This window comes from Drosophila suzukii, chromosome 3 (genome assembly GCF_043229965.1).
Source record: "Drosophila suzukii chromosome 3, CBGP_Dsuzu_IsoJpt1.0, whole genome shotgun sequence".
Classification (NCBI taxonomy): domain Eukaryota; kingdom Metazoa; phylum Arthropoda; class Insecta; order Diptera; family Drosophilidae; genus Drosophila; species Drosophila suzukii.
In genome coordinates, this window is record NC_092082.1 from 15,732,104 (window position 1) to 15,748,723 (window position 16,620).

Sequence of the window (16,620 nt, forward strand, 5' to 3'; positions counted from 1 at the left end):
AGTATAAAGAAAGTTTAGTGTGGTCAAGTCTGATCTGGCCTTACCTTTCTCACCTCTGCGGTCCTCCGCCTTCTCAACTCTCCCAGATCGTTTCGAAAAGAATTCAACTCTGAATCGAGCACTACGACCTCACTTTTTGAAAATGCAGCATATAAACTTATAATTCCAATTCTTATTCCTTAGTTGCCTAATCGCGAACCGCTAGCACTAGAAATTCGTATTTATTAGATGCTTACGTAACATTTCAGCGCGCGATTTGCAATTTACAAGTTTTCTCGATTTGATTTGAAAGTTTTATAGGTTTATGCAACACACAGGATATATATGTGTTTCTTCAGCGACCCAGTGGAGTAGTCAGTTGTATTTTTGGATCAACCTGAAAATGCATTTGAGCAGAAATCGATTTAGAGTCTTTGGAAAACCAAATCTTATATACACCTTCCCCAAAAAGAAATACAATAATTATGTTTCACATTTATTTTATATTTCAATTGTTTTCCTCTTTATTTTACATCATTATTAAATTAAGAAGTACAAGTAAAAAATGTTTAGCACAAAAAAACGCAGAGAAAAAATGTTGCTGATTTTGTTCTTAAGAATTTAAGAAATTTCAATTATATTTTCATATTGATTTACATTATAACTTCTCCATATAAAGTAGACACAAAAAATGATGTCAAATTTTGGGTTGGTTTGTGTTTAGTTGCTAAACTTAAATACAAAATGATTTAATTTAGACGTATGTGTATATTTTGTATAAAATTACATAAATATTTAGTTGACAAAAATTGTTGATTTATTTGTTTATTTTGTGTTGAGCTGAAAATTAAATTCGTGTTCTATAGCTAACGTAGAAGATATACATATAATTTAAGGATTATGCGATAAAAGATATTTACAAAGATAAAGATGTGCCGACTGATAAAGCAAATTGTTGTTTCTAAAATTGATTTGCTTTATAGGGAGAGCTCGAAAGATTAGAAAAGAATAAACAAAATGAGCGTGAGGCTTAGAAGTAGAAGAAATCAAAGACAAAAAAGATCTAGCTAATGTTTACAGAGTTATATCAAAGTTATCTCTTCAATAGGAATGCGGGCTGAAGATACAGATACGAATACAGAAACAAGCATTAAGCATATAGCGTTGTATATTTAGGTATATATAGGTGAGCATATCATTTAGTTAGCCTAGGCATAATCAAGAGAGAGTAGGGTGTTATAGAGAGGGGTCAGAGGTTAGAGTGAGTTCGTAGTGAAGGGGTTGTAATCAACAAAAAGGCAATTTGAAATTTCTTTACACATTGGTTCTCCCATTCACTTCCTTCATAACTAGTTGCTAGTTCAGTTTTCATCTAATTACTTCTTGTATATATAGTTTTTAGTTTCGTTTAGGTATATCAAAAAAATATTGCAGATTGTCTTAGAGTTCCAGCCGCCTTATACAAAGTAAACGAAAAGAAGTTGAACTTTTTTTAAGAGTTTGTTTCCTTGGCTCTTTCCCATCCGATTGGTTTGCTTTTTGTTTTTGTTCTCTAGGTGTATGTTTGTTGGCCTTTGACTTGGTATTTTATTAGTAATTTTAAAATTGTTTTATGTTCAAAAATTTGTGTATCTTGTTTGTAGAAACCATGAGTTTTGTTTGTTAGAGTTTATCATTTTATCTATTCTGGCTTATTTCCTTTCCTTTGCTCCTTTTGCTATGGCAAACGTGTTTTCTAGATTTGTGGAATGTGGTTGTATCGATCGAGGGAAATAAAGTTAGCATTTATGGGTATTTTGGGTAAGGGCTTGAGCCAAAAGCAAGTTTTTGATTGTTTTGGGTACATTTTCTTCTAAACAAATATCTCTGGTTTGCTCTCTAGTTTTTTTTACACACACAATATACATTTACTATACATTACACACACAAAGTTTTAGGCTAGAGCTAAAGATTATGTTGCTGATCTAGTGATAATTTTGGTTCTGCTAAAGTTGCTTCGCTTTCGGTTTTGGCCCCTAGGATTAACATGTAACGTTCGATTACGAAACGAAATGGCTTAGACACAGAATTTACATAGAAAAGTGTGTGTGTGTTTTATCTTCACGCGGATGTGTATCTGACTTTTAATTTCTCTCTTTTTTTTCGGTTTACTCATAGGAGGAACGTCTTTAGAGGAGCAGCTCCTCATCCGTGTGCGGCTCGTTTCCGGTTTCCGCAAAGAGGCAGCACTCATCCGCACCGGAAGAGGCGGCCTCCTGCTCCTCGCAGTCGAGATCTAGATGATGGGCCTGCTGCGGCGACTGTGGTGCCTGTGGGTGGTGGTTGAGCGGGTGGTGCGTAGGCTGCTGTGGGTGGCTCAGATCGTGCAGCCAGTCCAGCGTCTTGTCGATGGCGCGCAGCCGCTTCTCCAGCGAGGTGGTGGCCAGGATGTCCACCTAAGATGGTTAATTTAGGGTTAATAAGTTTTAAAAAATTCTAAAAAAAAGTCTGTAACCCACCTTCAGCTGCTGGGAGAGAGGCAGCAGGGCTATGACCCACCATGCCCACGCCGGTCCATCGCTAATCAGCTCCCAGTTGGGCTCCAGTGGCGGCATCTGGCCATAGCTCTGCAGGATCTCGTGTTTCTGCTCCGTGCTCAGGCTCTCGAACCAGCCACTGGCCTTGGCCAGAACCACACCCTGCATGCCAGCCAGGATCTTCACCTGCTCATCGGCAATGGGCTCGTCGCAGATGTACTCCACCTTGGCCGTCTCATAGCCATCCTTCTCGTTGCGCGCCAGGATCTTGAAGCGTTTACAGCCAATCGTACTCAGGATGGAGCAGCCATCGCCCAGCTGGACGCAGTCCCGGATGTCCAGGATGGTGCCCACATCATAGTAGCGGGATTTTCCTCCATTTGGCTGCACAATGCCAAAGGTTTTGTCCCCTGATTCCACGGCCCTTCGGACCATCAGGCGGTAGCGGGGTTCGCACACAAAAAGTGGACACGGAACCGCTGGGAATGCCGCCGTGCAGATGAACACCGGCACCGAGGGCTCCTGGTCGATCTCCTGCCGGAAACGCGCCTCGTAGTGGTCTGGAATGAATCGTTTCATTGCGGCTTCTAGGAACTTCGTCACTGGCCGCTTGGCCAGCGCGAAAGGAACTGGCGAGGATGAGCCCGGATGCAGGTGGTTCTGATTTGGATTCGGATTCTGGTTCGGATTCTGACTGGCACTCGAACTGGCACTCGAACTGGCATTGACATTGAACTCCACAAGTGGCGACATGCACAATGGACACGGGGAGTTGTAATCCATGCAACGATCCAAGCATACCAGGCAGTACGTGTGTCCGCAGGGGGTCACCACCGGCTTCCAGAGGGTCCGGCTGCACACCACGCAGTCGAAGTCGCTGGCGTCGATCAGCTGCCCGGCCACCGAGCTCACCGCCAGCGATGGAGCCGATCCGTCCAGCTCTGGAAGGAAGGAGTTTGATAAGTAAAAATTTGGCAAAAGAGGTATTCTTAAGAGAATTTTTAAGTCCCAAAAAGAGTTTTCGAAAACCGCATTAGTCATTTGCCTATATAAAAATTAATTTCAATTTTTAATCTAAAGAATTAGGAATTTTTTAAAAATTATTTATAATTCCAACATAGCTATCTTGTGATTTACCTACACTAAAGACTTTCTTATACATCTCCATAGTTGGACTAAAATATTTATAGAATATTTTAAGTAGGATACATATATTAAAAATGTCGTATAAATTATTTTAAATATACTTTGTATTACATTTTAGATTTTAATTAGTAAATATTTGGCAAAGAAAAGATTTTCAAGAAAGACCCAAAAGAGAGACTATGGTATTTTAAATTGTATTCTTATAAGATAAAGTGCACGGAAATGTTATGTTTTTAAAATTAGGTTTAGGTGCATACATGGGAGTATTTTTCCAAAAATTTTACAATTTTTAAAAGCCTTTTCCGAGAGCTGGATAACTTCTTTTGGATAACTTTATGATCTGAACATGGCTTTTTGCTGTTTTACATCAAAGACTTTCTAAAACTTCTCCAAAACTGGATTTAAAATTCTACCCAATATTATATTTATTCAAGCTCTAACTTTTATATAATTTAGATAATATAATGGAATTTATTTTCTTTATAAATCTCAATTTCTGATACCCATTTTGATTCCCTCTTCCTTATTTAAAAACTCACTTCCCAGTCGCTGCAGCTCCTGCTGCGTCCGCTCCAGAACGCCGGCGAACAGCCGACTGCACCGCTGACTGTCGCCAGCCGCCTCCGCCTGGTCCACATCCTCCTCCTCGACGACCTTGCCGCCCAGCGGATCCACCACCGCCGACCATTTCCGCTTGCAGTGCTTCCGGTTGGCATGGCGACGCGGCTGCAGGTCGAATTGCTTCTGCTCGAAGACGTGCCGCTGGTGGCGATGGTGATCCATGAAGTCCAGGGCGCTGGGGAAGAGGAAGTCTCCGTCCAGGTGCAGGGATCCCGGCTCCCCGCCGTCAACCTCCACCTCCACCTCCTCCTCCATATCATCGCCGGCCATTATGTAGTTATCATAGTGACCGAACTCATCCTCCACGTCGTCCAGGTGGACATGGTGGTGGTGGTGATGATGGTGGTGGGGGTGGTGGTGCTGCTGTTTCCTGCGACGGCGCACCTGCTCCCAAAGGAGGGGATAAGGGGCTCGGGAGGTGGCAAAACTGCGGTGCTGCTGCTGGAAAACAGGGGGCGTGGCGCCACTAATCGAGGAACGATTCTTCGGCATTTGGGCCAGGAGACGTTGGAGAATCTGTGGGTGAAGTATATATAAGTAAGTATATTTTGCCATTTTTAACAGGTTATAATAGAGAATATAAAATATAAATATATATTTTTAATTTAAATTAATACAAAATTCATTAACTAATATCTGGCATTTATTCAAAATTTTGCATAGAAAATTTACAAGAATAAAGTGTTTATTTCTGAGTCATTATTTAAAAAAGGCGGGATATAATATCACCAAGATTATAAAAGTCTTGCAGTTACTCAAGATTTTTCACAGAATGTTTACAAGAATAAAGCGATTATTTCTGAATCATTATTTAAAAAAGGCGGGATATAATAGCACCAAGAATTTAAAAGTCTTGCAGTTATTCAAGATTTTGCACAGAATATTTACAAGAATAAAGTGATTATATCAGAATCATTATTTAAGAAAGGCGGTATATAATAGCACCACGCTTTAGAAATAGTATTTAATGCCATTTTTAAGATTATTAATTAAGTTTATTTGGCTATGAATTTTTTAATTCATTTAATAAAACATTTGTCGTAAATGCATTGCATTTTGATTTATTAGCTTTGCCTACCTTGGCGAGATCATGTTGAAATATTTCCGAGTTGCTGAGATTTGTTTTCTTATCGAGGCAAATGGCCAAAAAGCCATTGTACAAAGCCTCCTCCAATCGGCCAAGACCGCTCAAAGCCAAAGCCCTCAGATAGTGAGCCTGAAAAATCAAATACAATTTAGATAAAATTTATTTTTGGGTGATAAACTATTAAAACTCACTTTGGGTGAAGTGCAGCGCGTTCTCAAGGCATTCTCGATGTCCGCTAGAGAACTTTGAAAATGGCTCAATTTTAGAAGAACTTCGGCACGCAGGCAGAGACTCTTGAAATTTGCAGGCGCTGGAAGAAATCAAAGAAAATGTGAACATTTTAGTTAGTTTTTACGTCGACAAATGAGCGGTGTAAATCAAGAATATCTCTTAATGAATGTCATTTTCCGACTTAAATAAAATGTCAAAACTTGGCAGTATGGAAATTTTTCGGCGTGCGGCCAAGGCAATTACGTCTGCTAATATTCTAGATCTAAAATGTAACGATATAGACGTGTAAACAGAAAATATATGGTTTGGGATTGGGCAAATGTTCAACACGCGCAAACATTTTTCATTTAGATTTTTTCCCCTTCTGTGAATTTTTTTAAGTGTCTATTGAAATAGGGAGGCGGATGTTTATTTTGACAGCTGTTAACAGAGGACCCACTTAACATTTAAGCTAATTGGGTACATTTATAAAAATATTATAAGTTAATTAATTAAACATTGAGCATTTACAGAGTGTTTCAGTTATTCAATTTTTTAAAGATTTTAGTTATTTGCAATAACTCTGCTTTAAAAAGTTCTCAATAATTTAAAACATTTCTAATACTTAGCACTCCTAGATTTAATTAAGTCATTGCCCGAGTGATAAGGTCAATTAATGATTACGAAGCAAAGATTTAAAAGTCATTATTGCAACAAAGTAAGTAATATAAATGTGTCCTGATTAAATTTATTTTATTCGAAGCCATTGTTATATAAATTCCCTGAATCTTTTTAAATGAATAAAGAACGAGAAATAATACTGCCAAAAAATAGTATTTCCTAACAGTAAAAATATATATATTGGAACATTCTTAACAATGTGTGAAATTAAAAAATTTTAAGATCATTTAATAAGTTAAGGAACGGTTTTCTGTCAATTATTCCCCATTACAATTGTATTAATTTAATAAATTATAATTTCTCTTGACCATATAAATATAAATAAATAATATAGTAAAAAATAATAAAATAAATAAAATAATACAAAAAAATTTTTAAATGATAGCATTGTTTGATAATCCTTTTTAAAATAATCTTTTTTACTAACGGATTTATTGTTTTTCGGAACCACTTAAAAAACAGTGTTTTTTATTTATAATAACTGCTTAAAAAAGCGAAATGCGACCATCGGTAAATGCAATGTGAAAGTGAAATCAAGGTAAGCAGCAACGGCAGGGCGCGAAACACCTAGAATAGAAAGTCATTGCAGTGCCTAGGTCATGTATTTCCCAGGCCACCCCTAACCACCCCCTTTGCCACCCCCTCTGCCACACATTTTGATCACCCCCGCTACGTCACGTAGGCCACTTGTAGGCAATGTTGCCAAGCGGCAAGCAACATGCCTTATTGCAACATCCTAAGAGAACTTAAGAGTATTTATGGCAAATTAACAGTCCAGATTTCTGTTGAATTTTCCCCTTAGCCTGTTAATCACTGTTTCTCTTTCGCCTAATTTACTCTTTCGCTGTTAAATGCAAAGAGCTGCGAAATGTTAAAAAGACGCGCGCAGCTGCTGTTAAGACAGAAAACGCGATTATGTAGCCTAACATTACGCAACATTAAAAGGCGCAACAACAACAACAACAAAACGACAGTAGCAGCGGCAACAACAACAATAGTAGCTAAATAAAATTAAGTACGAGGCCCTATAACCGTTTTTTGTTGTAATGGCAATTGTTACACAAATTGGTGAACAAATTTGTGATTACATGCCCGGTGCAAAAAGCTCATCGCAATTCCCTTCACTTCGCCAATTTCCCAACCGAGATATTCATTTACATTTTCCATATTTGTCGCAACATCCGATTACATTTAAATTATAGAGTTAAATTATGTAAAAGCCTTTTAAATTTAAGCAAGTGAAATTTTTAATACATATTTATTCCGTTTTATTGGACAAAATATTTAAAAATATATCATTTATTTTAAAACATATCATTTATATTATTTTATTAGGTTATTCTGATATATTCTTTAAGGACTCTTTAAATATTTATTATATTAATAGCTTGGTTATATGATATTAATAATATTTTTAATAATATATTTAATAATATATGTATTTCATAATACCTCCTATTTTAGTTCTACGTTATTCAGATGGATTTACGTACGTTATTCAGATGGAAAAAGTAAAAATAAGAGGTCTTATTAAATATATTATTATTTAGTTCTTAACTTCCTAGTTTTGATTACTTCCCTTATTATATCTTGTTGATAATACCCTTATTATATATTGTGTATCTATTGTTTACTTCTTATGACTATTTTATGGGTGTGAAATGAATTCCGAAAACAAAATGCCTGTGATAGGGGTTTGTTTGCCTGATAACGCTTATGGGATTGGATTTACGCCTAAGCGTTATGTGAATGGAGGTGCCACAACATAACGGCACTCTACTGCGCCTGCCAGATAACGGAAGAATGTTATTTAACTGTTTATTCCTTAAACGCTTTCTGAACTGTCTTTGTATTTCAGATAAGAGAGTTTCATTTTCCTTATACCTTGACAGACTGCCGATATCTCACAGTAAACAAGAAAATGGTTGAAGTATATTCGTTTACTTTAAAGGATTCCTAAATATAAAGCTATAACAAACTTTATAACAACGAAATAAAATTAGATTTTAAATTGACTTAGGAGCTAAGAATAGTATTATTATTTGATGCAGAATTGACAGTCCCACTGCGACAACTTTTCCCATATGTTTTCCCCTTCTAACAGTGATTTCCCTGTTTTGTTATGCAATAATATCAGTCGATCTCCAGCCATTTTCTTCCCACATCCCCTTGCCAACCGAGTCCAGAGCCATAACCGTATGTATTATGCATACTAATTATATTTATTTCTACATTATATCACCCTGAAGGCGACCACGTTCTCGGCGACCAGCTACTTCCCGTTCGATCTGCGACTATATGTGTGCGTATCCATCAGATACTTCTACTTACAGCCAGCCAACGAGTGGGCAAAAATATATACTTATATAAAAAAAAAATACTCAAATTCAATTAAAATGCAAAGCCAAACGCTGACGGCCTGCAGTTTGTTTTTGTTTTTTTGCCTTTGCCACTGCTAACAATTTGCACTTATTAGAGAATTTTACGCTCTAAAGACGCCCCCGCCACGCCCCCTTTTCCGGCCCGCCCCCCAAAAGATATGGCAACATCTTCCACGCCAAGTTTCCGTTACGCTGCAGACAATTTAAGCTCAACTGTTGATAAATTGCATTTGGCTTCAGATATGACTATGCTCATATGTGTGCAATTTATATATCTTTTTCGAGTGCACTTGGAAAAAATATCAACGAATTGAACAAAAAGAAAGATCTAAGACTATGCTTTTTAATTCTTGAACACTTAAAAAATATCTGGAAAATCCTTTTATATAATTTAAATATTAAAGTACGCCCCTGCAATCAAAAAGTAAATATATCTAACGGATTTACCAAAATATACACTGTAAAAACGGCAAATAAAAATATAAAGAGAACCCTTAAAATTGTGTTCCAAATGTTTTCTGTAATACAATTTAAAAGAAACCAATGTTCTCACAGCATTTTATTTTAAAATTTTTTTCAATTTTATTTGCCAAAAATCAGTGTATAATATCAATATACTATTTTTCTCCCCCTGTATATATCTATTTCATGCCAAAGAGTGGCGATTTCGGCAAGTGTGCACTCAAAATCAGATTTCGTCACGTACATTAAAAATCGCTTGCAAAATTCCCACCGTCAACAGAAAAAAAAAACCAAAAATAAAAAAAATCGCAATGAATATTGAGGAGAGAAGCGAATTTTCCTTGGCGGTTGACAGACGGCATTGGCATGGATTGCATAATCAAATCAAAAATCCTAGAATTTTGATTTCCGCCTAAAGACAAACATGAGAGCGATATAAAGTATAAAGACAAAGGCATTTTGCAGAGCAAGCCGTTCAATAGCTGAATCATTTGATTTATTTATTTTTAAATGCCAGGCAACAAAGTAGAGAACAAAGAATGCCTTGTCCCCTCTAATTTTTCAATTCAATTGTGCTTAAATCGTCGTTAAACAATTTGCTAAAAATAAACGCGTTGCGTATACGCCGCATGGTCCGAGCTTTGATTGTTCAGCACACACATAGACTGGATTATTATGTAAAAGGAAAATGGAGAAATTCGTGGGTGGGGGGCACAAGGCTGAAGGGGTGGCGAAAAACTGACCTAAATACTAAATGAATGCCCATAAAACTGCGCCAAGTGAGACGGGAAACGAGCGGCCATAAACGAGCGGCAAAAAGATGGCAAACTTTATGGTTGCCCCCTTTCCAGTTCCCAGATTCGAGATCCCAGTTCTCATCGCCATTGCCGAACCCGAATCCGCATTCGAAGAGAAACCAAAACCCGTAGGGAAATTGACCGTTTTTGATGTCTATGATGGGGAATAACTGGAGCGAAGCAAATAAATGCAAAGAGCCCAGACCAAGACCCCCTTGGCTAACACTCCATTCATTCGCATAAAATATGACCATTATGCAGATGAAGCTAATTGTGCGGAGTTGAGTTTATGACCCTCGTAAAGTTCCCTCGCCCGATGTAAGGGCGAAATAAATATGCGAATTTAGGGAAATGTCAGCAGTGAAATGGACAAAGAATCCCATATATAATTCAGCCAGAAATGAAAGGAAATATCCGTAGTTAAGGCCAAATATTTCCTTCCCTTAAGAGATTTATATGATTAAATGGGATTCGCCTGAATTTCATGTTAGGTTAATTCCACATATTAATTTCAAGATAATGACCACCATTTCCTGGCTAAATTTACCTACGAAATTGTCTTTCAAAACTTTTGGTTAATCCACACCTGGGCTAATTCCCCTCAAACTCACCTACACCCATTATTTCCCATAGAAATCCCCTTTAAATTTCCTTGTTAACTCAAATTTGTCGAGATTTTCGCATTTCTAGACAGATTTATTGCTATAAAACTCATCTACCATTTCCCTGCTTAATTTGCCTTTTTAATTGTCTTCATGAATGAACGCTCACTTGGCCACTTTTGATGCTGTTGACGGAAATGTGCAGTGCCCGAGTATAATATAAGCCAAATAATAATTATTCACTTTCAGGAAGTGCAGGCAGTCGCATTGTTTTCACCATTTAGCATTTTTCCTTCGGCTATTCGGCGTTAAATCTGCGACAGAAATTCTCGGTAAAGAATTCTATAAAATCTCATATTTATTTTTATGATAAATGTTTACGAGGCCATATGACAGACAATTGTTGTGTAAATTATTCCAATATGCTGGTGTGCATATATGAATGTTTAATTTTGTTGTTTTGTTAATAACCATATGTTTGAGTTTTGCACTATATTATTGGCTTGGTTTTGGGTAAAACTTATTTTATTTCGTCGGAATATTGCGTTTATAACTATTGAAAGCCCTTCTTTTTTGACTAAATTAATTAAAGTAATTGTTTTTAAAGTCCCTAAACAAGTTTTCCCATTTTCCATTGCGTCATGTGGGCGTTATCAACTCGGTCTGTAAAATGTCAACGCCATGAAAAACCTCCCAAAATTGCTGGAATTTTGTTTGCAGTTTGTTTTCTGTTCTTGCTCTATTTTCACGAGTTTTTTCCGGTGAAACCCAACCGACTGTGAAGATTTTTGTGGCCGCTGTTGCGCGGGTTACATCTGGGAAATATCGCTATGCGTTGTCGCATAAATTTTTGGCACTGGAAAACAAGACCCAAAAAAATCCAGAAACAAGAAAAAGAGACGACTACGCAAACATCAAATGTCGAAGTTCAGACTGAGCCAAGGACGAAATCCCCCAGTGGTGACAATTATTTTGAGATTCAAGCTAAAAGGTCGTGGAAATGGTAAAAGAATTTTTGGGTTAAGTAGGAGGCATAAATTCCAAGGGTGATTGAACCCCAATTTAAACGAAACTGCGACGCAAATTTATAAATTTTTAGGTGTTACATTTGGGCTACCTTTTTTTATGTTCATCACAGATACCCCTGCTAAACTTCACTTTAAAAATAATTCAAGGTAAAGCAGCGGGAGAATGAGAGATTCAGCGAAGTGAACTTCATTTCCAAGTCTTATATAAGCCCCTTCTACTTTGTTTATTTTTTATTTTCACTCAACCAAGCGCAACCTTCAGGCAAAGTGGAGCAAAAACACAAAAAACAACATATTTTAGCCCGAAAAAATGCTGTTCAAATCGCAAGCACGCAAATAAAATCAAATACAAATTTCATTCGGGCAAGACAAAACAAAAAACATTCCTTCGATAATGTGTGAAGCGCAAAATATTTATATATTGTTGTTTTGCAGTTTCTCTTGTAATGCCAAGGCATTCACGAGTTTTACGAACCGCACAAATAATATTCGAAAATGTTTCACCGAAACGGCAGCAACAATTCCAAAACGCTTCAATGAGCAGCAACTCGTCGAGTGGGCCGAAGGTCAACTGGTGACCAAGATTGGTGGCAGGAGGGGCGAATTCTGGTCGTTATGGGGGCCAAACAAGTGCGGAAGTCTCGCATTATGTGGGGCGTAAGATATAAAGAAGTTTTTCCATATACAAGTATTTTTTATATATATTATTTTAGGGCCCCTTTCATGGCGGGTTCTGTTGATTGTCTGCTAAGTCGGCCAGCTTATGCAATGAAAAGAGGGTTGGACTTAAATATAATAAAAACACGGAACGGAAGGCCGACTACTTCAAAGAATATTTGTTTATTTTCCTTTGTAGTTACATTCGAAATGGATGGTACAAAATAAATAAATAAATTGGTAATTCCTCTATGTCCCAATTGATTAGAAAGTTTTGGGCGGAGGCTTTGTTTATTATCTTGAATTCTGGACAGTTAGGTAGCTTAGTTCTCATTCTTAAAAGAATTACTTAATATGTTAGGAAATGATGATGATATTTTATTTTAAATTTGATACTGATATATTGTTAAATATTATTTTTGTGGTATAACTCATTTCAACTCAATTATGGTATAAACTACCAAAAAAGTTATGAGCAATACGTCCTTATATACTCCTTAAAAGTCAACAAAAAATGTAAGTCCCTTGAAGTGGACACAATTAGAAGCTATTAAAGCTAAGGCTTACCATTTGATGGGGATTTGCCACCCGTCGGCTAATGACTCCACCCATTTACAAGACCCATTCCCCCACTCCCACCGTTTTCCCACCATATGTTGGCTCTGAAAGTGTCCGCCCTGTTGGGCCATATGTTGTCCCCTGCCCAGATGTCATTTGATAAATGATGGGTGAGCACCCACATCCACATCCATGTCCCCATCCATATCCATGTACCCACATCCACATCCACTTCCGTTGCCACACGCGCTTCTGACGCGCAGTTAATTGATTTCCCAGACAGAAGGGCAGGTCGGAAAAAACTCAACTCTCGGCTGACCTGACCAAAGCAAAACTGCGACTAAGCCTAAAACAGAGAGGTTGGAACCGAAAACCAAAAACCATCAAAATGCATTACATTATGGGGCGGCTGAGAGCTGGGGTGGTGACAACGTATGGCAATAATCCACTTAAAAGTCATTCTGGGATGGACAATCGACTGAGGAAAATCGGGAATATTTTTAAGAACATGTATTTGTTTTAGAAATATTTTGAAGGGTTTTTATAAGAAATTCAATAATCTATATACACAAAGATAAATAATTTTTAACACAATTAATAGTTTTTTACTTAAAATACATTGAAAACGTTTTGGAATTTCTTATAAAAAACCTAAAAACAAATGTTAAATAAATATATTGTATAAATATATATCCAATATTAATATTAAGTGTTATTTAACTTTTTACACATCTAAAACATTTTTTATAAATTCCAATTTAAGTAAGAATGTTTCCTATAATATTTAAATATACCTACATATGTTCAGTATACATAGTACTACTTTATTTTATTTGTAAATCAAAATACTTTTAGAAATACAAACTGATATATTATATCCTCCTGCAACTATTTTGTTACATATCATAATCAAAATATTTTAAGAAATGCATACTGATATATAATTTCCTTCTGGAACCATTTTATTAAATTTCTTAACCAATTCTTTTTTCTTATAAAACAAAAGAAAAATCGTTTTGAATGCCTATCAATTACATCAAAATTTTCCTCCATGTTTTTCCCGCATTTTCCAGATCTATTTTCGAATATTCTCCCCCTATCCCACGGCTATTTCGGTCCGCTTTTCACTTATGTAATCGCCGCAGACGCCAATCAGCCCCTAAACGCAGTTCGATAAGCAGACAGAGCTGAAAAAAATATAGCCAACGTAACCGGCTTTTTTTATGCAAAGCTGCCAAAAATATGAGTAAAGTCATGTAAGTTGAAGGGGGGCGCAGAGGAGGGGGTATTGGCCATGGCTTAAGCATTGCGTGAGCTGAGACTTGTGCAATCCGCAGAAAATAAGAGAAAATAAGAGCCAAAGAGGCAAAAGGCCAACGAGCAACAGTTTTTTCTTTTTAACTTGGCCCAAAGAGGCATTGAAGAAGGCTAAGAGAGAGAGCAAGCTTGGCTTGCGTCAACATTTTGACAGATGCTCTTTCTCCGGGACTTTGGCACTTTGGCGCTTTTGGCCAACTCTCGCACTCTCTTTGGGCCATATTGGTTACCATCTGCAAAGTCGAAAAGTATGTCAAAGTCAAATGCGCGACGTCGACGTCGACGTCACTTTTATTATGTTTGTTTGGTAAGTGGAGCTCTTTTTTTTCTCGTTTTTTTGGTATTTTCTGTGTTATTTTTTTTATATTTTTTGGGTTATGTAAGGCCCAGCGGCCAACTGTTGTTGGTTACGTTGAGCCGCAGGCCCAAGATTTGCCTCAGTTTCCCCCTGTTTTCTTGTGTTTGTCGTGGTCGCCTTGGTCTTTTGTCTTTTTCACGCTTAGTCTGCCGCCCCGCCCCGCCCCCTTTGGGGCCTCCCCGCCCCCAAAACCCATTGTTGCTCATTTGTTTGTTGCCAATTTCAACGCTTTTTGGCTTGTTGTTGCCGTGTGGAAATTAAATCGTGATTTGTAAATGCTCTCAAATTTTCGTCTCGCTTTTAATTTTTTTTATTTTTGGTTGTGTTGTTGGCTATTTTTTTTTGCTTGCCACAACAGAGGATTTTGCAATTTTGTAATAACTTTTTTTCTTCTCTCCTTTGGGCGATTAAATAATCAACGGTGTGTGGCAACTATTACAATAGGAGGTTTTTGAAAGTGCTTGGCGGGAATATGGGTCATTCTGGGCTACCAGTAAATGGCAATATTACTTATAACTTATTTCCAACACTATAATTAGAAATCAATAATTTATAAATATTTTTAGACATATTTTAAGCCAACTATTATGAAATATTTATTGGCAAAGGAGCTTTAAAGGATCTAAGTATATAAGTTGAAAATAAAAGGAATGTTTTAGGGGTTCCTTTTCTATTCCTTACTTTATTATATCATTGAATCTTTAAGTAAATACACCCAATCAATATTTATGACCCACATGTTAATACTTAAAGCTTGACGCCTAAGTAGAAAAACAAAACAAAATTCCAGAGATAATTGTCTTGGTAACTATTGTTTACAAAAGCTTCTCTAATCTGTAAAATTGCCTTAGATAATATCGGTCATAATTCTAGAAATAAATAAATATAGGGCTAACAAATTACGTTATGTAATTACTGTTGCATCACGGCACTTTCTTTGATCATTTGTTTATACTTGCCATTCACACCTGGCCAGAACAAATTGTCGCACAAGGAATACGATAATGCAAAAAGTTTCGCCTTCCTTTATTTTTTTTTGTAGAAAACTTTTATTAGCCCAGAGGGAAAAGAAAGAATAAATAAATTTTAGTTCCAGTCGGGCTTGTTAATAGAAAAAAAGTTTCAAGTGCTCCTGACAGCCTGACCCAAATAACCAAATTGAATGCTAGCCGTGTTGGCCAAGTGGAAAAGTTGGCGATTTATCATTTAGTGTTAACAGCTTTTGCTGGTTAAATGCTAATTGAAATCCTTTTTGCGGGCTAATCAAATCCAAAACAATTATGTCATCGTGCTGAACTTTGCTTTTAAAATTCCATTCTGCCTTCGTTCCGTCAATTAGGCAACACTCCCCTTAACTTGATGACGATGTGGCCCGGTAATTGTTGCATAACTGCACTGGGGGAAAATTTGTAATCACTGCTTAATCAGTTTAAATCAAAAAGGGATGGCTGATTTTCTTGAAAAACTAAATGTTTCACCAAACAAAAATACTTAATTATTTATTAATAAATTTTTTCTTAATTTTTTGAGTTATTTTTATTGTCAGATTTTTTTTCTGTGCTGTTTTGATTTTATCTTAAAGCAAATCTTAATGCCTGACTTGTCTTTTTGATAATATAAATAAGTTATATGACAAATTACGGATATAAATTTAAGTGCAATATTATTTCTTGTTATTCCAGAATAACTTGTATGTAATATGAATAATATATCTATAAAAGGTGCTACCCATTTTCTGGCTGTGTGCTTGGCTTTAAAAATCAAATCGCAAATGAGTTTAAGCAAATCTTAATGCCTGACTTGGCTTATTGATAATATAAGTAGGTTATAAAACCAATTACAGACATAAATTTAAGTACAATATTATTTCTTGACTTAAAATTGTTATTCCAGAATAACTTGTATGTTATATAGATAATATTTTTATTATAGATGCTCCCCATTTTCTGACTGTGTGCTTGGCTTTAAAAATCTTCCCAAATCTCTGTGTACTTTGAGTTGTCTTTTGGCGCAGTCACGCCCCATGGAAATTGTTTTGTGGATTTTACTCGCTGTGCGGAAAATGTCAGGCTGATGTAATTTTCAATAGATTGATTGGGATAAAAAGGTTAAGGGTGCGAGGGCGAGAATGGCCAAATGGCTGGATGCAATAAAAGTTACCTGATGTCTGGTGGCCGTGTCTATTACTCAATAGACTTACAAATTATTGCTAGCAGTTTT

At 36.6% G+C, this 16,620-nt stretch overlaps 1 protein-coding gene across 1 annotated transcript in view; it reads right to left on the reverse strand.

Moving 5' to 3' along the window:
* Window positions 1-599: 599 nt before the first annotated feature.
* Window positions 600-16,620, reverse strand: part of LOC108006862 (LON peptidase N-terminal domain and RING finger protein 1) — a 29,731-nt gene continuing 13,710 nt past the window's right edge. The window contains exons 3-7 of the mRNA XM_036815020.3: window positions 5,541-5,659; window positions 5,341-5,478; window positions 4,181-4,778; window positions 2,478-3,436; window positions 600-2,414 (exon numbers count right to left, since the gene is read on the reverse strand). Coding sequence (XP_036670915.3) covers window positions 2,148-2,414; window positions 2,478-3,436; window positions 4,181-4,778; window positions 5,341-5,478; window positions 5,541-5,659 — 2,081 coding nt within the window. The 3' untranslated portion in view covers window positions 600-2,147. The remainder of the gene's footprint in view (window positions 2,415-2,477; window positions 3,437-4,180; window positions 4,779-5,340; window positions 5,479-5,540; window positions 5,660-16,620) is intronic.